The sequence below is a fragment of the Artemia sp. Qi Xiang Cuo genome, chromosome 9 (genome assembly GCF_049724085.1).
Source record: "Artemia sp. Qi Xiang Cuo chromosome 9, ASM4972408v1, whole genome shotgun sequence".
In the NCBI taxonomy this organism is placed as follows: domain Eukaryota; kingdom Metazoa; phylum Arthropoda; class Branchiopoda; order Anostraca; family Artemiidae; genus Artemia; species Artemia sp. Qi Xiang Cuo.
Window position 1 is genome coordinate 46,480,118 of NC_142802.1, and position 19,735 is coordinate 46,499,852.

Below are 19,735 nucleotides of genomic sequence, written 5' to 3' on the forward strand. Positions count from 1 at the left end.
CACAATGAGAAAGCTCAAAATGTAAGACAAATGTAAGCAACCTAGACAATAAGGCGTTATACCTACAATATGGTCTTTGCTGAATTTATTCATTTGCATACAGAGGGAAGGTCCTCGGGGTACTTGATTTGTTCCGTGCAAAATGTTGGTGTTATCCAAATTTTATCTAATATTCTATTTTTGTAATACAATTCTTAGATAGATTTTTTCATTTGAAGTTTGTCATCCGCATAAGTTGTGCCGTTTGGCTGGTCTTGGTTGCATTGCTTATATAACTCCAAGAACGATCAGGATACATGTAGATTCAGAGCTACTTTTCTTATTAGTTTCGTCTTTAGTTTAAATTTTGAACTTGGCATGCTTAAGTTTAAGGACCTTAAACCTTCTTTCTGCTCTGTCTCTTCATCCTTGTTACTTTTTATTTTATGTCCATTTCGAGAAAGTTTCGTCAAAACACATCATCATGCACGCACTGATAGAGGGTCCTTCTGGATTAGTCCTAAATGACCCCTCCCCATCCCCTTGAAAAATATGACCTAAAATTCGCTATTTTCCTCTTGTGCCCCCCCTCCGTATTATAACATCCTCTGACATCCTAAGAGTTGGATCGTCTGCACCTATGAACATTAAATGTATATAAAAAAAAACGTACCAGGTATATCAAGGTAGTATCTATATTTATAAATTTCAAGAACTTTCATGGTGCATTTAGCTTCAGAGCAGGAACGTACACAGGATTGTTTTCGGGGGGGGGTTAAATAGTAAAAACTTCATAATTTGAATAAGAAGTGCAAAGAAATTTAGGAAAATTTAGGAGTTTTTGTTCAGGGGGGAGCAGAGAATTCCTGCGTATGTCCATGCTTGTGAGCGATTTGTTTTTGCAAGCCTGCTTTTAAACTTATATTCTCTATTCAACATACTAAATTCAATTCATTTCTCTACTTCCATCCATGTCTCTAACCCTTCTCACTGTTTCTTTCTATTCTATGCGTCCAGATTAAAAAGATAGAATTCAAACACATAAAATCATGTGTTCAAAACTTGTTTCGAGGCACCCCTTCTTCCTCTAGAAGTCCTAGGGGTTAAAACTTGTATTTTATTTCTTACCGACCTCCGTGCCTATAAAGTCCTTCGATCCGTCCACGAGGATTGGACCTTTTATACCTATGTCAAATAAGATATAGCAAAAGACGTACCAGGCATCAGGATATAAATATACTTTATTTGTAATAAAATTGTGCCAATGTAACGTAAAATGAGAAGATACTGAACTTTAATGATTAGAAGACAAAAAATGGTAGAAGTAGATTACTAGCATTATTCAATATTAAAACAACTGTAATAAATGGTTCACTTGCCTTAGAATAATTTCGCACAAGATTTGACATGTGTTTTTTTAGGGCCTCTCCGTCTAATTTTTCTAAGAAAAGGTGCTTCTTAAGACCGAAACCGACTTTGTGCCCTAAACTAAGTTATTTTTTGTACAATACTATGAAGTCGAGTATAATTTGCTCCAAATTTCCTATATCAATTGCATCCTCAATAGAAGAGTTGAAACGGTTTAATTTTACTTCAATATCTAGTTTGTAAGGGAAGGGATAAACAATTTTATGCTCTGTTTTCTTGTGCTGCCATTCTTTAAGATGTTTGTCGTATCGGGTTTCATATGTGATGTCAGGTAATAGAGAGCTGATAAAAATATTAGAAAGTGTTAAGCCTTGGTGCTGTATGGACACTGAATAATCTATTTCTTTAATACCTTTACCAGCCAGCTTAGCCTGAATGTCCACAACCCAGTACTTGGTGTGGAATTTCGTCACCAGAGTAAATTCAGAACTATCAAAATAACTCAGTCTTTTGAATTCGCTCTCATAATCCTGTTTGTCTAAAATTAGTTGTATACTCCCCCTCTGCATCCCTGTTGTAGAATATAATTGAGTTCTAATCGTCTCAAGTGCCTGTGTCAAAGAGTCTGGGACGGATGTTATTGCTAGTTGTGGAAGTTTTCTAAGAAGGTGATGATCCTGCCGAATGTGACATACTGCTTTAGCAAAGCAACACAAATTATTATAAATCGTCTCCCCTGTCAGTAAAAGAACCTTAGATTTTTGTGCGGTTTTTCTATCTAAATAAGCTACCTTATCATTATTTATGCTGTCCATGCTATTGTCTATTATAGGAGCTATTGTTTGTAGTAAGCTGTCAACAAATTCATGTTCCTTTACTAACTTCAGTAGGTTTTCAGCTTCATAAAGTTTAGCTTTTATCCGAACTGCAATTTCCAATAGGTAAATTTGAAAGTCATTTTTTTTGTCAGCTACTGGAAAGCTTTCAACAATTCGTGTTATATTCTGTATTACCTTTTTAATTAAATTAGTTTTTAGAATTTTGCTGCAAACATCACTCTCTATTTTTTCCCACTCTGATATTGAAATCAAGTCCCTCAAATCGCGAGAAAATGCAAATAATTTTTCCGAGTATAAACTTTTGAATTCTTGTCCAAGGTTTTCAAGAATGTTATCAATGTTTTTTGATGGATTTTGTTCATCGTTTGTTTCATTTCCTATAGATCTCTGAAGCGCTGTTATAATAGTGTCAGAAGTAATTTTTAAATTTTCGATAGACGGTTGTTCAACTGCTTTTGTGATAAAGCTAAACGACGGGGCTAAGGTTAAATGCCCAACACTGGGTGCTATGATAGGTATGGCTATAAAAAGGCTTAAAAGCATGCCGAAAACCGCTGCCATTGGTGAGAGCAAATTCATTATTCGTAGTTCAGTGTGTGCATCACTTACTTTTTGGATTTGTTGGATCAGTTGATCAGCTGTTTCAGTCAAGTGTCGAGTTAATTCATTATAAGGGAATGATTTTAAGCTATTTTCTAGATTCTTAGACTTAATTTCACTTTCCATAATGTGGTGCTCTAGTTCGGCTTTTATTTCGACTATCTCGTAATTTAAGGCATCAAATAGGCTTTCTTCTAGGCCTTGTACTGTGTAAAGTATTTCTGACATAGTTTTGTTGACGTATAAACCTTTTATTTCAGTGAGATAATTTCCCAGTAGTTTATAGATACTTATGTAGCGCTGAGTATTGCTTTCTACTCTTTTAAAGAAGGAAATTTTACAGTCAGAACCAGTAGATGTCTCTCCACTTTGACTAAGAAGTGTTAAGATTTCATTCAAGTTACTTGATTTTTCATACGGAAAGTCGGGACTTTTTGGAAGATTGCTGTTTGTGTTACCTGAATCTCCTTTTGGGCCCGTTGGACCATTTCGACCATTGGATGCTTTGTCGACTGGAAATTCTTCTACGAATTCAAGCTTTCCTTTCCTTGTCGTAAATCCATGTTCTTTAAAAGGAACGAAAAGGATCATTTTCCATTTTTCTACACTTTTTACTTCTCTTATATATCTCCATTTTGACACTTTGATTAGCCCACCTTCTCCTCCTCTTCCCCCCTTACCACCACGGCCCCCTTCCCCTCCTTTTCCTCCTTTAGCTTCAAATTTTACCCTCTGAGCAGATTCATCTGGGACTCTGAGGTATAAACTACCTGGAGAACCACCATCTCCTCCACGGTATCCTTTACCTCCTGGTCCGCCATTTTCGCCTGCTTGACCGTTAGACGACCTGTATTCAAATACCCTGTTGTAGGTTTGAACGGTTATTTCTTCCCATTCACTACCTATTCCCAGGTCTATGTAAACTGGTTGGTTGTGTCTTGTGCTTATGAGGTTCAGTTCGGAATCAGTCTTATTTTCATAAAAAGACAACTCGGATATCTCTTTTGGAAGGCTGCCGTCACCGCCTTTTGTGCCATCTAAGCCCTTCAGTCCTTCTCCACCTGTTCCACCGTCTGAACCATGCGATTTGATCACAAGGTTCATTCCAATTATCTTGTTTGCTTTTAAGTAAACATTTCCTCCGTCTTTTCCTTTTTCACCAACTTTGCCTGGAGGAGCCTTGGGGATATTTCTCCTTAATAGAATTATTTCTGAATCCTTTTGAACAATTAATACATTTGTTTCAATTGCCAAAGAGGAACTATTTGTCTGGACACTGCCTGCAATGACACTAGCAACGCAGTAAAAATGTTGAATCAACTGGTTAAAAGATGGCAATAATTCTGAGAGGTCACAGAAATCTCTAAATATTCTGACAGTGCTGCTGTCTTGGTAATCCGACATAATTCTGTCTGTCAGATATGTACGATCATGTCCTATCAAATTCTTGAACTTTTTATAAATTGTTTCTTTTTCTTTTGCCATTTCATAAAGTTCTTTTACCCACAAAAGTGGAACTTTATCCTTGCTCTCTGCTGAGCATTCTTTGTAAATGATTTTTGTCGTTGCATTTCTAACTGCATCTAAATCATTCGGATCAAAGCATTGATGATCATGTAGATCCAAATCTGTCCCTTGTGAAATAAAACACTCGATCAATTTTTCTCTTTTTCTCATGTACCTAGATCTTTTGATTTTGCATTCTTCGAATTTTGCGTGAAACTCCTTTTCTGCCTTTTCCAGGTCGGAAAGGATTACAGAAACAAGGCTTATAAATTTACTGCGCTTACCGAAATCCATGAAAGTGAGCTGTCTTAAAACTGTATATAGCTCAAGAAGGTCATTTCTAATGGTATTCTGAAAACATCTTTGCTTTGATCCTTCTATGAGTGAGCAGGATGTTATGAGCTCTTCCATCGTAGACCGAATAGTTTCTAGAAGCTCATCGCTCTCAAGAACAAAACTTTTCCTAAGCCCTCCTACAATACCCATAATATATGGATTTTGACTGTTTACTGCTGATGACCCGTCGAAAGATGGGCTAGTCAAAACGGTTTGATCCTTAGGGAGACGCTTGCTTCCTTTGTCTCCATGATTATTCGTTTTTCTACCTGACACTAATGTGTCATTGTAGCTGTCTCTTCTTAAGTAACTTACTAATGTCAGCCATTTTCTATCTATTTCAGCCAAGCTCAGTCCCTCCTGTTTTCCTTGTACCATTTTTTGCTCGCTTGAAGTCATCTGATTGCTTGAGATTTTTCCTTTGGTTATACCATCTATCTTTACTGTTCTTTTAACTCTTTTTGTATCCATCGTGAACTTTTTAAAGGAATCTGTTTCATACTTTGAGCTCGTCATTTTGTACGGCTGAGAAAATTTGCAGGATATTGTTTTAGGCTGCTGCAACTGTGCCAAATCCATGTTTCCTAGTGCTTGGCTATATAGTTCCTTTTTTGTCCCAAATTTTATTTCGAAAACAAATATCGTATCGTTCCCGGTATTCTTAAATTCGAGTTCGTTGTAAAATTTGACTGTCTGAAATAAAATTTCATATACTCCTTGCTCGCATCTTATGCTTGAATTGGATAGGCTTACTTCTATGTTTTTTATGCAAAGGCTCGTCCGTAAAAGTATAATATTTTCCAATGGGTGAACTTCAATTTTTATCTTCGATTTGGGATGAAATTGTATACCATCATAACTGAGTGAACTTTTGTTGTATTGAACCTGAAAGAAAAATGTTTACTAATCTTTTTTGTAATTACGATTTGTTTTTACGAGTCTTCAATAGGAAATGTTTGAAAGAGAAGTAGCATGTGATTGTTCTGCTTAAAACTTAAACTGAAGTTCCTCTAATAGCAATTAAATGAGCCGCTCAGAAACCAAATCAGCTAACTCTTGTTTGATTCGACTGCCTAGAAACCCAAAAAATAATGTTGGGATAAAGATTCAAAGTGTGTTGGTAATTTTCTGAGCCCAATATAGAAGTTTTCTGTCCCTTAGTCAAGATAGAAGTTAGTTGACCTTGAACGAGCAGAAAAACAAAAAAAGGACATGGTACATGTCCACTATTATTACGGTGCAAGGAAGAGGGTAGGGGCGTAAGAAGGACCTCTGGGCCATTTAGTAACACTAATTACACAAATTAAAAATAATTGTATGTTCCCAATTCTTACACCGAGTCAGGACTTAACCCGTTTTGCAACAATTTGGGGTTTAGCTAGTTTAATCTAGTCAAATTCCTTGGCTACTCGAAGAGTTATTGAAAAATTGAGCTAGAAAAAATGATTTAATTTGGGAATAGCCTAATTTTAATCGAGTTAGCTACGAGGTAGAATCGTCTCTAGTCCGATAATTTTTCAGCAAATTGTGCGTTTTTTCTGTTGTCTGTTGATCAGAAAGTTTTAATTTGAATATTTTTTTCCACCACTTATTTCTGTTTATTTAACTTGTATTTGTACTTTTATTATTAGTTACTTTTAGATGGGCTATTTAAGGGCTCGCTGAAAAGTGCTTTAGTTTCATGGCAAATCTTATTTATTAAAACCTGGTATGCAATAATACTATTGACCATAGCATGTAAGATGAAGCTGAACGGAATAATAGTAAAATAACGTATTGGCATGTTAAAAATTGAAGGAAAATACTTAATCTTAACTTGTCCCAGTTGAAGATAGGAACGGGACCACAATTAGTGATAAGTAAAGAATTAAAGAAAGATAGGCAGAAGATTTTGAGAATATGCAAAATCGTGATTAAGTTGCAGCAAGTGATATAGAAAAAATGGAAAAATTTGCGACACTTTGGAAGTGAAGGAAGATTTATGTTATTAGGAGGAATTAGAGACCATACTAAAAGGATTAAAAAATAACAAGGCCCCAGGTGCTGATACTGCGGTATACGAGTGTTTGAAAAATGATGGCTGTGAAGTTTGAGATAAATTAGTGAAGATTTTGAATATGATTTTTGAAAAAGGGGAAGTACTCACCGATTTTAGGAAAACTTTAGTTCGACCCCCCTATAAAAATAAGAGTGATAATAGTGATTGTATTAATTATAGAGACATTGGCTTGGTTTCTGTATAAGGTAAATTACTTAGTATGATGATACCTTTTAGACTTAGAGATGCTGTAGATAAAGTCTTAAGAGAAGAACAGTATGGTTTTATGAATAGATGATGCGTCGACCAAATTCTCACTCTTAGATTAAAAACTAAGAAGTGCCTGACTCATGAGACCCCGTTAGTCCTCAGTTTTGTATTATGAACAAGCGTTTGATTCAGCCGATTGAAGAGCTTTATTGAAGGTACTATCCTTGTGTGGTATTAATTTAAAAAACGCTTTCAACTAAACAAGTTTTCAAAGAAAAGCAAAGAGCTTCATTAAACCAAAAATGAGCAAAAATAAAGTAAAATAATCTTCCAAGCGTAAAACTACCGCAAATTACCATGAATGAATAAATGAAAGCCAAAGCGAACAGAAATTACAATAAATAACAGAAACTCAAAAACTATAATTTGGGTTGATAACCCCCGTGCCTTTTCACACTCAGATCATAATTTGCACTTTACTGAAAATAAAATACATGAAAATTTTTTCACTTTTTTGACTTTAATAAATAAAAATTATTAAGACTTTAAGGAATAAATATCAGTCCACGTATAATAATCTGACAATCCACGGTAATTTTTTTTTTTTTTTTTTGCAGTAAAGTACAAATTATGTTCTGGTCTTGATAAGGCATATGGGTTGCCATTCCTATCAATTTTGCCTCTTAAAAAGGGCACTGTAACTTCCAATTTCCAATCTAATGAGTCTCACCCGAAGTTTATGCGGCCACTCATTCCATAAATCCTTATATGGCCCCATGGCATAAATTACAACCCTTGTCCCAGGAGTCTGGTGGATTGCGTCAACCCTGGAGACATTGTTATATGTCTTTTGGACTATTTTGAACAAAATGGCCATGTCACAATTTTGATCAGATGCGTTTGGGAAAAAGAGGGTGTCGGGGGGGGGGGTGATAGTTGATCTCTATCACCATTGACTCTTTAAAGGGAACTAGACATTTCAGTTTACAATTAAATGAGCCTCCTCTGAAGTTTGTACGACCACCCCTTCCATAAATATCTTATATGCCCCCGGGGCATAACTTACAACCCTTGCTCCCAAGTTCCGAGGGGTTGTTTCAACTCCGAAGGCCTTTTTATATGATGTTTGTGATCAATATGTCAATATATAATAAATATGTAGCTACTACTACTACTCACAACTCACCGCAGCACCAAGCCGCCTGAACCCAACACAGCTACACGCGCTCCTCCTCCATCCCAATCTATTCAAGGCCTCCCTCTTTACACTTCAATCTCCCTTAAATCTTACTTTATGACATCCTCCCACCGCAATCGTGGACGACCTGCTTCCCGTTTAGTCCTTGACGGTTGACCGAAAAGGACAATCTTTGGCCATCTGTCATCCTTCATCCGCAGAACGTGCCGAAGCCATCTCACCCTTTCTCTCATTATAGCCCTAAAAAGTTGGTGAAAACCGCATTTTTCCCAGAGCCTACTTTTTGAAACACGGTCAGTAGCCGTGTACCCAGAACGATCCGTAGGCAATTTCTCTGGGAAACATCTTGCAAATCTTTATCCGCTTTTCGGAGCGCCCATGCTTCAGAACCATATTTGACCGCTGTCATCACTGTAGATTCTAGTATTCTAGTCTTGGTTTTGAGACTGATCTTCCTATTATTCCAAACTTTTTTAACTGTGAAAAAACACCATGAGCCTTGGCTATTCTACTTTTAACATCTTCACTGCTCCCACCATCTTTACTAATAATACTACCAAGGTAAGTGAAGCTGTCCACCTGATCAATCTTTTCGTTATCCGGCCTCACCTTTTCATCTTCACTTACTCCTAGCCTTAGCGACTTAGTCTTCTCAACATTAATTTTTAAACCTATTTCTAGCTCCCTAAACTCACAAAACCTCTAAAAGTTCATTCATTTTGCTCAAACTTTCATCTAGGATGCTTAAATCATCAGTATAATCTAAGTCCATCAAGTTTTTCCTGCCCATTTGATTTCGTTTTCTCTCATTGCCTTTCCTGCGCTCCTTAAGACAAAGTCCATCAAAATGATCCATATAAAGGGGGATAGAACGCAACCCTGCATAACTCATGATTTAATACGAAGCCAGCTGCTAACCACATTTCCTACCTTAATATTAGCAGTGTTGTTCTCATACATAGCACTAATCACTTTAATGTATTTGTCTAAAAACCATACAAGGATAAGACCTTCGCTAAAGGTCTTTTATTAACAGAATCGAACGCTTGCCCATAAACTATACAACTGAGGACCAAAGGTGTTTGATAACTCAGGCACTTCTCAATTATTAACCTAAGAGTGAAAATTTGGTCGACACATCCTCAACCCTTTTTAAAACCTGACTGTTCTTCTCTTATCACTTTTTCTGCAGCATCTCTGAGTCTAAAAAGTATCATATTAGTAAGTCATTTGTGGTTCTAGGCGAATACCCCCCCCCCCCGCGGAAAACATCCCCCCCCAAAAAAAAACAAAATACCCCTCGTGAAAAATAAGGCTTTCCAAATTTGAGAATTTTATTTGAGTTTTTTTTTTTAATTTCCGTAGGGGGATGGAATTTTGGTACTTGTGTATTATGCGCCACTCACTCAAGTTTACGCTGCGTAAAATTCGAGAACATACCGGTTTTTTTGTTAGTTTCTTCGTTACTTTAGAAATAAATTTGCGCTATAGATTAGGCACATTAGGGTTGCATCCTTACTTTGATTATTATTTTCTTTTCACAAAAGTCATATCTAACATCACCCTGTTAGTAGTATCCATCTTTTGAATTCGCGGCCTTTATGTTCCTTCCGGTTTTTCTGGGAGGTAATTCTATTCTACAGGAGCATTACACCCTTTCAAAGAGATTTACGCAATTTCTAGTTCAAGGTATATACATGTTTTTTTTTACCGTGTATTGAATTTGAGGACACCCCCGTACCAAACAGGTTGGGTATAATCTGTTCTGGTTCAAGTTTTTCTGACACAATTAACTGAATTTCTATTTCATGATATAAAAGTTTTTTTTTAGGTTAAATCCGTGGTCATTCATCTGTAAGTTGATTAGTAGGTTTTGTTTTTTTTTAAACATGGCTAATAAGTTTTTAAACCTATTACTACGACCGCTACATGCATTCCATTTTTGGAACTAGGAGCGAGATTGTGTGATGCTATCAGACTGGTTTCGTTTCATGGGTTCATTAATAGAAGTACTAATGTTTTGAAAAGGGTAATTACTTCTTTAGTTTACGAGATTTGCGAATTTTTTGCGAAAAGATATTTGCGTAAAGGTATTGCGATGGTTAAGAATGCCTCACGGTTAATTAAAGAATGGGATGCTTGCATCAACAATACAAAGAATAAGCACGGATACTTAATAGATTTGACGCTTACAAGAGACATTGCTAGAAGGTATTCAATAGCTTAATTGAAAATTAACGATAGAATGACATTGTGGCGTGACCTTGCCTTACATTACCGATGTGATCTGTATAATACAAAAGTAACTTTTGAAAAGTATTTTCAATTTAAAAAGAAATGGCTGAAAAGTGTTTTGAGTGGGATGGGTTGCATGGAGGGTTGAGTTGCACGAGGGTTCAGTTAAAGGGGATACAGTTGCACGGGGGTTTCGGTTATACAGGGGTTCAGTTTAAGGGGGATTCAGTTGCACGGGGGTTGAGTTAAATGGGAATTGAGTTCCACGAGAGTAGTGCTTTGTCGTGGTTTAGCCGTGAGGTCCCTTACCACAACCCCAAAGGGCTCCGATCCCCCCACCCCAACCCCGAAGGAACCCCCGGTCCTCAAAGGTTCTCTAGGCTCCCAAAGGGGCCGTGGTTTACCTTGTAACTTTTACATTCTCTTGATTTTCAAAGTTCCTTTTGAAGGACTCTGTTGTTTTAAGCCAGTGTGATTTTTTTCTTTACATGGTGTTCGTTCAAAAAAGCGAGAATTTCTGTTAAATAAATAATTCTTATATTTTTCCGTTCAATTGAAGGCGAGGATTTCTGTTAAATAAATAATTGTTATACCTTTTAAAATGACTTCACGGGGTTTGAGGGGGCTCTGTTGTTTTAAGCTGTTTGATTTTTTCTTTGCATGGTGTTCGTTCAAAAAGCAAGTATATTCCGTGTGATTTTTTTGGGAAGTTTAATGAAATTATTAGTTACCGAGAGTTCAACGACTCCACCCCTCAATGACTTTCAGGGGTTTTATGACTCCTCCTCAAAATGAATTCAGATGGTCTTAGAACTCATCCCCCTAGCCATAACTCCATTCAACCTTGAGCGAAGATATAAAAGTTTGATGAAGTATTTTTCTGCTTAACAACTACATTAATAACTTGCAAGAAGATAGGACTTATTTTTTAATTTAATTGGGAATGAAAAGTCAAAGTCTAACATAAAGAACAAGGTATTTCGGAGGGGGGTAGCTAAATTCATATACGGGATAATTTCCATTCGTCTTAGTTTTTAACGATGCTCATTATTTCCAGTTGAAAATAATTATTTTTTAATTTAATTGTGCATGAATAGTAAAATTCTAAAATATATAAAAAGTTTTTAAGGAGGGGGGTACATCACTTCATATAAGGAATAATTACAATTCGTCTTATTTTTTAACGATATTCCTTATTTGTAGTTCAAAATAATTATTTTTTAATTTAATTGGGAATGGAAAGTCAAAGTCTAACATAAAGAACGAGGTATTTCGGAGGGGGGTAGCTAACTTCATATACAGGGTAATTTCCATTCGTCTTAGTTTTTAGCGATGCTCCTTATTTCTAGTTGAAAATGCTCATTTTTTTTAATTTAATTGGAAATGAAAAGTCAAAGTTCCAGAATGGATGAAATCCATTAGCTCAGTATTGGGGTCTTAGCTGTTAAATAAATAATTGTTATACCTTTTAAAATGACTTCACGGGGTTTGAGGGGGCTCTGTTGTTTCAAGCCGTTTGATTTTTTCTTTACATGGTGTTCGTTCAAAAAGCGAGGATATTCCGTGTGATTTTTTTTGGGAAGTTTAATTAATTTATTAGTTACCGAGAGTTCAATGACTCCTCCCCTCAATGACTTCCAGGGGTTTTATGACTCCTCCTCACAATGAATTCAGATGGTCTTAGGACTCATCCCCCTAGCCATAACTCCATTCAACCTTGAGAGAAGATATAAAAGTTTGATGAAGTATTTTTCTGCTTAACTACTACATTAATAACTTCCAGGATGATAAAACTTATTTTTTAATTTAATTGGGCATGAAAAATCAAAGTCTAAAATAAAGAACAAGATATTTCGGAGAGGGTAGCTAACGTCATATACGGTATAATTTCCATTCGTCTTAGTTTTTAACGATTCTCCTTATTTCTAGTTCAAAATACTTATTTTTAAATTTAATTTGGAATTAAAATTAAAATTCTAAAATAAATAAAAAGGTATTTCGGAGGGGATAGCTAACTTCATATACGGGATAATTTCCATTCGTCTTAGTTTTTGACGATGCTCCTTATTTCTAGTTGAAAATGCTTATTTTTTAATTTAATTGGGAATCAAAAGCTAAAGTCTAACATAAAGAACAAGTTAATTCGGAGGGGTAGCTAACTTCATATACGGGATAATATCCATTCGTCTTAGTTTTTAACGATGCTCCTTATTTCTAGTTGAAAATGCTTATTTTTTTAATTTAATTGGGAATGAAAAGTCAAAGTGCCAGAATGGTTGAAATCCACTAGCTCAGTATTGGGGTCTTAGCTGTTAAATAAATAATTGTTATACCTTTTAAAATGACTTTACGGGGGTTTGAGGGGGCTCTGTTTTTTTAAGCCGTTTGATTTTTTCTTTACATGGTATTCGTTCAAAAAGTGAGGATATTACGTGTGATTTTTTTGGGAAGTTTAATGAATTTATTAGTTACCGAGAGTTCAATGACTCCTTCCCTCAATGACTTTCAGGGGTTTTATGACTCCTCCTCACAATGAATTCAGATGGTTTTAGGACTCATCCCCCTAGCCATAACTCCTTTCAACCTTGAGCGAAGACATAAAAGTTTGATGAAGTATTTTTCTCCTTAACAACTACATTAATAACTTCCAAGATGATAGGACTTATTTTTTAATTTAATTGGGAATGAAAAGTCAAAGTCTAACATAAAGAACAAGGTAATTCGGAGGGGGTAGCTAACATCATATACGGGATAATTTCCATTCGTCTTATTTTATAACGATGCTCCTTATTTCTAATTGAAAATTCTTATTTTTTAATTTAATTGGGAATGAATAGTTAAAGTCTAACATAAAGAACAAGGTATTTCGGAGGGGGTAGCTAACTTCATATACGGGATAATTTCCATTCGTCTTAGTTTTTAACGATGCTCCTTATTTCTAATTGAAAATGCTTATTTTTTAATTTAATTGGTAATGAAAAGTCAAAGTCAAAAATAAAGAACAAGGTATTTCGGAGGGGGTAGATAACTTCATCTACGGGATTATTTCCATTCGTCTTAGTTTTTAACGATGCTCCTTATTTCTAGTTGAAAATGCTTATTTTTTTAATTTAATTGGGAATCAAAAGTCAAAGTGCAAAACTTGTTGAAATCCACTAGCTCAGTATTCGGGTCTTAGTCCACCAGCTTGAATGGTGGAAATCCACTAGCTCAGTATTGGGGTCCAAGTCCACCAAACGCAACGGTCAAAATTCACTGGATCAGAATTGGGGTCTTAGTCCACCAGCCTGAATGGTGGAAATTCACTAGCTCAGAATTGGGGTCTTAGTCCACCAGCCTGAATGGTTGAAATTCACTTGCTCAGAATTTGGGTCTTAGTCAGTGTTCAGATTGGAGCGTTGGGGTCCGACTATCTGGGCTTTATTTGTCAAGACCTGAATGCTAAGCGATGGACATGAGCTCGATTGGGACCCCATTGTGAAAATAGAAAACAAAAAACAAAAAAATATATTGTTGATATGTGTGTAGAGCATTGCATGGTTACCGCTAGGGGCAACAGTCTAACCGTTGACGGTTTTAGGTATCCGTGAATAAATTCTAAGGCGAGAGTGGAAATTGGGACAAATTTTTGGAGGTGCCCACCTCACCTGCTCAGAGTCTCAGGCAAGTGACCCTAAATTTGAAAAAGTGGAAATTGGCTCAGATTTTCTAAACTGAGCTGAGACAATGAATAGATACTATTGGGAAAGTTATTGGAGACGCTGGGCATCCTTGAACAAGTGCTAAATTGAGAGAGGAATTTAGGGCAATATTTGGGGGCACCCACCCGCACAGAGTCTCCGGCAGGTGACCCAAAAATTAAAAAAACACACAGAGACGACAGACACAAATATACTAATAACCTACAGAGAGGAAAAACATGAATAAACGACACAGAGAGACGACGCATGCATAGAGACTATACAAACACACAGAGTCAACGCACACAGAGATATGAGACACACACACAGAAAAGACACACACACATAGAGACGACAGGCACAAAGAGACGTCACACACACACACACACAGTTACGAAACACACATAGAGACAACACACACACAGAGAGAGACAACATCCACACAGAGACAACAAACACACACACAGAGACGACACACTCAAAGTGACGACTTACACATAGAGACGACACACACAGAGACGACAAACACACAGAGTCGACACACATACAGAGACGACACACACACAGAGACGACAAACTCATTGTTACTAATTACAAAGAGAGAAGACACACACACAGAGACTACAAACCCATAGAGACGACAGAAAAAAAGAGACGAAACACACACAAAGACGACAAACACACAGACACGACACATAGAGACGACACATGCACAGAGACGATATACACACACAGAGTCAACACACACAGAGAGACGAGACACGCACACAGAAATGACAAAACACACACAGAGACGACACACACAGACAGACGACAAACACACAGAGATATAACACACACAAAGAGACAACACACACACACACAGAGACCACAAACACACAGAGACGACACACACACTCAGAGACAACACACTCAAAGTGACGATTGACACATAGAGACGACACACACACACAGACTACAAACACACAGAGACTACACACAAAGAGAGATGACAGACACACAGAGACGACATACTCAAAGTGACGACTTACACATATAGATGACACACACATAGAGACGACAAACACACAGAGACGACACACATAGAGAGACGACACACAAACAGAGACGAACAACACACAGTGAAGACACACACACAGAGACCAAACAAACAAAGAGACGACACACGCACAGAGAGGACAAACACACAGAAACGACACACACATATAGAGAAGACACACACAAACAGACACTCACACTGACATAGAGATTACAAAGTCAAAGTGACAATAGACCCACAGAGACGAGACACACACACAGAGTCCACTCACACACACAGACGACAAACACACAGAGACGACAGACACAAAGAGACGAATCACACACAGAGAGGATACACACACATAGAGACAACACAGACACAGAGACGACAAACACACAGAGAGAACAAACACACATAGAGATGACACACACACAGAGACGTCACACACACACAGATACGAAACACACATAGAAACAACACACACAGAGAGACAACACACACACAGAGACGACACACACACACACACAGAGACGACACAAACACACACACAGATAACACACACACACAGAGACGACACACACAAATATAAGAATTACACAAAGTTACGACACACACACAGATACTACAATCACAAAGAAAAGACACACACAAACATATACACAGAGACGACACAGAGACTACACAGACACAGAGACTACACAGAAACAGAGACGACAACACATAGAGATACTACGCGCACAAAGAGACGACACACACACAGAGACAACACACACACACCGATACGAAACACCCACAGAGAGGACACATACACAGAGACGACACACACACACAGAGTCCACTCACACAGAGAGAGGACAAACACACAGAGACGACAGACACAAAGAGACGAATCACTTGCCTTTGGATAACGAGATATCCAAAAAGTTGCGTTAATCTAGGTTCACTTAGAGTGGCGCGCCACTCTAAGTGAACCTAGATTAACCAACTTTGGATATCTCTCTCACTATGACTCTGTTTGTGTGTCGTGTCAAAAACCAGTCTGGTTGAAAACGTGGAGTTTTCGTGCTGGTCACTTTTTTGCGATGTGTAGGAATCAGTGGGGACTCCCCGCTCGTTTGAAAAGGTGCCAAGGAAAGGCCAGTGATTCGTCTCTTTGTTTCTGTCGTGTCTGTGTGTTTGTCCTCTCTCTGTGTGAGTGGACTCTGTGTGTGTGTGTCGTCTCTGTGCATGTGTCGTCTCTGTGGGCCCCAACTTTTTGGATATCTCTCTCACTATGACTCTGTTTGTGTGTCGTGTCAAAAACCAGTCTGGTTGAAAACGTGGAGTTTTCGTGCTGGTCACTTTTTTTGCAATGTGTGGGAATCAGTGGGGAATCCCCGCTCGTTTGGAAAGGTGCCAAGGAAAGGCCAGTGATTCGTCTCTTTGTGTCTGTCGTCTCTGTTTGTTTGCCTTCTCTCTGTGTGAGTGGACTCTGTGTGTGTGTGTCGTCTCTGTGCATGTGTCGTCTCTGTGGGTGTTTCGTATCTGTGTGTTGGTGTTGTCTCTGTGTGTTTGTCGTCTATGTGTGCGTGTCGTCTCTCTATGTGTTGTCGTCTCTGTGTGTGTGTAGTCTCTGTGTCTGTGTTGTCTCTCTGTGTGTGTCTTCTCTGTGTCTGTGTGTGTGTCGTTTCTGTGTGCTTTTCTTCTCTGTTTGTGTATCGTCTGTTTGTATAAGTCGTCACTTTGAGTGTGTAGTGTCTTTGTGTGTGGATTTTCTGTTTGTGGGTTTTGTTAATATCTTTGTGAATGGTTTCTGTGTGTGTGTGTGTTGTCTCTCTTTGTGTGTCGTCCCTATGTGGGTGTCTTATCTGTGTGTGTGTGTGAATTCTCTGTTTGTGTTTCATATCTATGAGTGTGTTTCTTTTCTGTGTGTGTGTGTCTGGTCTCTCTGTGTGTGTTGAGTCTGTGTGTTTGTATAGTCTCTGTGAATGTGCCTTCTCTATGAGTCGTTTCTGTGTGTTTGTACTCTCTGTGTGTGATTCGTCTGTGTGTGTGTGTCGTCTCTGTGTGTTTGTCCTCTGTTTGTGTGAGTGGACTCTTTGTGTGTGTGTAGTCTCTGTGGGTGTTTTGTATCTGTGTGTCTGTCATCTCTATGTCTGTGTTGTCTCTATCTGTGTGTCGTCTCTGTGTGTGTGTGTCGTTTCTGTGTGTTTGTCCTCTCTGTGCGTGTGTCGTCTCTTTGTGTGTGTCATCTCTGTGTGTGTGTTGTATCTGTGTGTTTTTCTTATATGTGTGCGTGTCGTATCTATAGGTTTGCCGTCTATGTGTGTTTGTCGTCTCTGTGTGTGTGTCGTCTCTATGTGTAAGTCGTCTCTTTGAGTGTGTCGTCTCTGTGTGTGTGGCGTATCTCTCTCTGTGTCGTCTCTGTGTGTGTGTCGTGTCTTTGTGTATGTGTTCTCTATGTCTTAGTCTTGTCTGTGTGAGTGTCTTCTCTGTGTGTGGGTGAATTGTGTGTTTGTATTGTTTCTCTATCTGTGGGTGTGTAGTCTCTTTGTGTGTGTCGTCTCTATGTGTGTTTAGTATCTGTCTGTGTGTGACGTCTCTATGTGTGGGTCTACTGTCTGTGTGTTTTGTCATTTCTGTGTGTGTGTCTCGTCTCTCTGTGTGTGTTGACTCTGTGTGTGTGTATCGTCTCTGTCCATGTGTCGTCTCTATATGTCGTTTCTGTGTGTTTGTCCTCTCTGTGTGTGATTCGTATCTTTGTGTCTGTAGTCTCTGTGTGTTTGTCGTCTCTCTGTGTGTGTCGTCTCTATGTATAAGTCTTAAATGTGAGTGTGTCTTCTCTGTGTGTTTTTGGTATCTCTATGTGTGTCTTCTCTGTTTGTTTGTCGTCTCTGTGTGTGTCATCTCTATGTGTAAGTCGTCACTTTGAGTGTGTCGTCTCTGTGTGTGTGTTTGTCGTCTTTGTGTGGATGTGGTCTGTCTGTGTGTTGTCTCTATGTGTGTGCTGTGTATATTTCTGTGGCGTCTCTATGTGAGTGTTTTATCTGTGTGTGTGTGTGTGTGTGACGTATCTTTGTGTATGTCCTCTCTATGTATGTTTGTCATTTCTGTGTGTTTGTCTCATCTCTCTGTGTGTGTTTATCGTCTCTGTGCATGTGTCGTCTCTATGTGTCGTTTCTGTGTGTTTGTACTCTCTGTGTGTGATTAGTCTCTTTGTGTATGTAGTCTCTGTGTGTTTTTTAAATTTTTTGGTAACCTGCCGGAGACTCTGGGCGGGTGGGTGCCCCCAAATATTGCCCTAAATTCCTCTCTCAATTTAGCACTTGTTCAAGGATGCCCAGCGTCTCCAATAACTTTCCCAATAGTATCTATTCAGGGTCTAATCTAATTGTATAACATCAGATAAACGGTACACTGGTTAAAAAAGCTTGTCAAGGGCCAGATACACTGATCCTTAGATTTGTTCCCCTTCAACCATGAAAAAACTTAAAAACACTCAGTGGCCCTAATAAACTGAGCAATAAAAAATTAACCGGTACGACTGTTGCCCCAGAGGTAACCATGCCATGCTCTACACACATATCAACAATATATTTTTTGTTTTTTGTTTTCTGTTTTCACAATTGGGTCCCAATCGAGCTCGTGTCCATTGCTTAGCGTTCAGGCCTTGACACATAAAGCCCAGAGAGTCCGACCCCAATGCTCCAATTTGAACACTGACTAAGACCTCAAGTCTGAGCTAGTGTATTTCAACCATGCAGGCTGGTGGACTGAGACCACAATTCTGAGCTAGTGAATTTCGACCATTCAGGCTGGTGGACTGAGACCCCAATTCTGAGCTAGTGAATTTCAACCATTCAGGCTGAAGGACTGAGACCTCAATACTGAGCCAGTGGATTTTCACCATTCAGGCTGGTGGACTAAGACCCCAATACTGAGCTAGTGGATTTCAACCATTCTGGCACTTTGACTTTTCATTCCCAATTAAATTAAAAAATAAGCATTTTCAACTAGAAATAAGGAGCATCGTTAAAAACTAAGACGAATGGAAATTATCCCGTAGATGAAGTTAGCTACCCCCAACGAAAACCCTTGTTCTTTAAGTTAGACTTTTACTTTTCATTCCCATTTAAATTAAAAAATAAGCATTTTCAACTAGAAATAATGATCATCGTTAAAAACTAAGACGAATTTAAATTATCCCGTATATGAAGTGATCTACCCCCTCCGAAATACCTTGTTCTTTATGTTAGACTTTGACTTTTCATTCCCAATTAAATTAAAAAATAAGCATTTTCAACTAGAAATAAGGAGCATCGTTAAAAACTAAGACGAATGGAAATCAGCCCGTATATGAAGTTAGCTACCCCCTCCGAAATACATTGTTCTTTATTTTAGACTTTGACTTTTCATTCCCAATTAAATTAAAAAATAAGTCATATCATCTTGTAAGTTATTAATGTAGTTGTTAAGCAGAAAAATACTTAATCAAACTTTTATATCTTCGCTCAAGGTTGAATGGAGTTATGGCTAGGGGGATGAGTCCTAAGACCATCTGAATTCATTGTGAGGAGGAGTCATAAAACCCCTGAAAGTCATTGAGGGGAGGAGTCATTGAACTCTCGGTAACTAATAAATTCATTAAACTTCCCAAAAATATCACACGGAATATCCTCGCTTTTTGAACGAACACCATGTAAAGAAAAAATCAAACGGCTTAAAACAACAGAGCCCCCTCAAACC

The 19,735-nt window shown here is 38.0% G+C and overlaps 2 protein-coding genes across 3 annotated transcripts in view; one reads left to right on the forward strand and one right to left on the reverse strand.

Moving 5' to 3' along the window:
* The window catches only part of Scamp (secretory carrier membrane protein), a 79,970-nt gene that overhangs the window by 25,570 nt on the left and 34,665 nt on the right, over positions 1 to 19,735 (forward strand). The window lies entirely within an intron of this gene.
* The window catches only part of LOC148948722 (uncharacterized), a 28,886-nt gene continuing 10,359 nt past the window's right edge, over positions 1,209 to 19,735 (reverse strand). Inside the window, exon 2 of the mRNA XM_089094068.1 lies at positions 1,209 to 5,513. Coding sequence (XP_088950194.1) covers positions 1,473 to 5,513 — 4,041 coding nt within the window. The 3' untranslated portion in view covers positions 1,209 to 1,472. The remainder of the gene's footprint in view (positions 5,514 to 19,735) is intronic.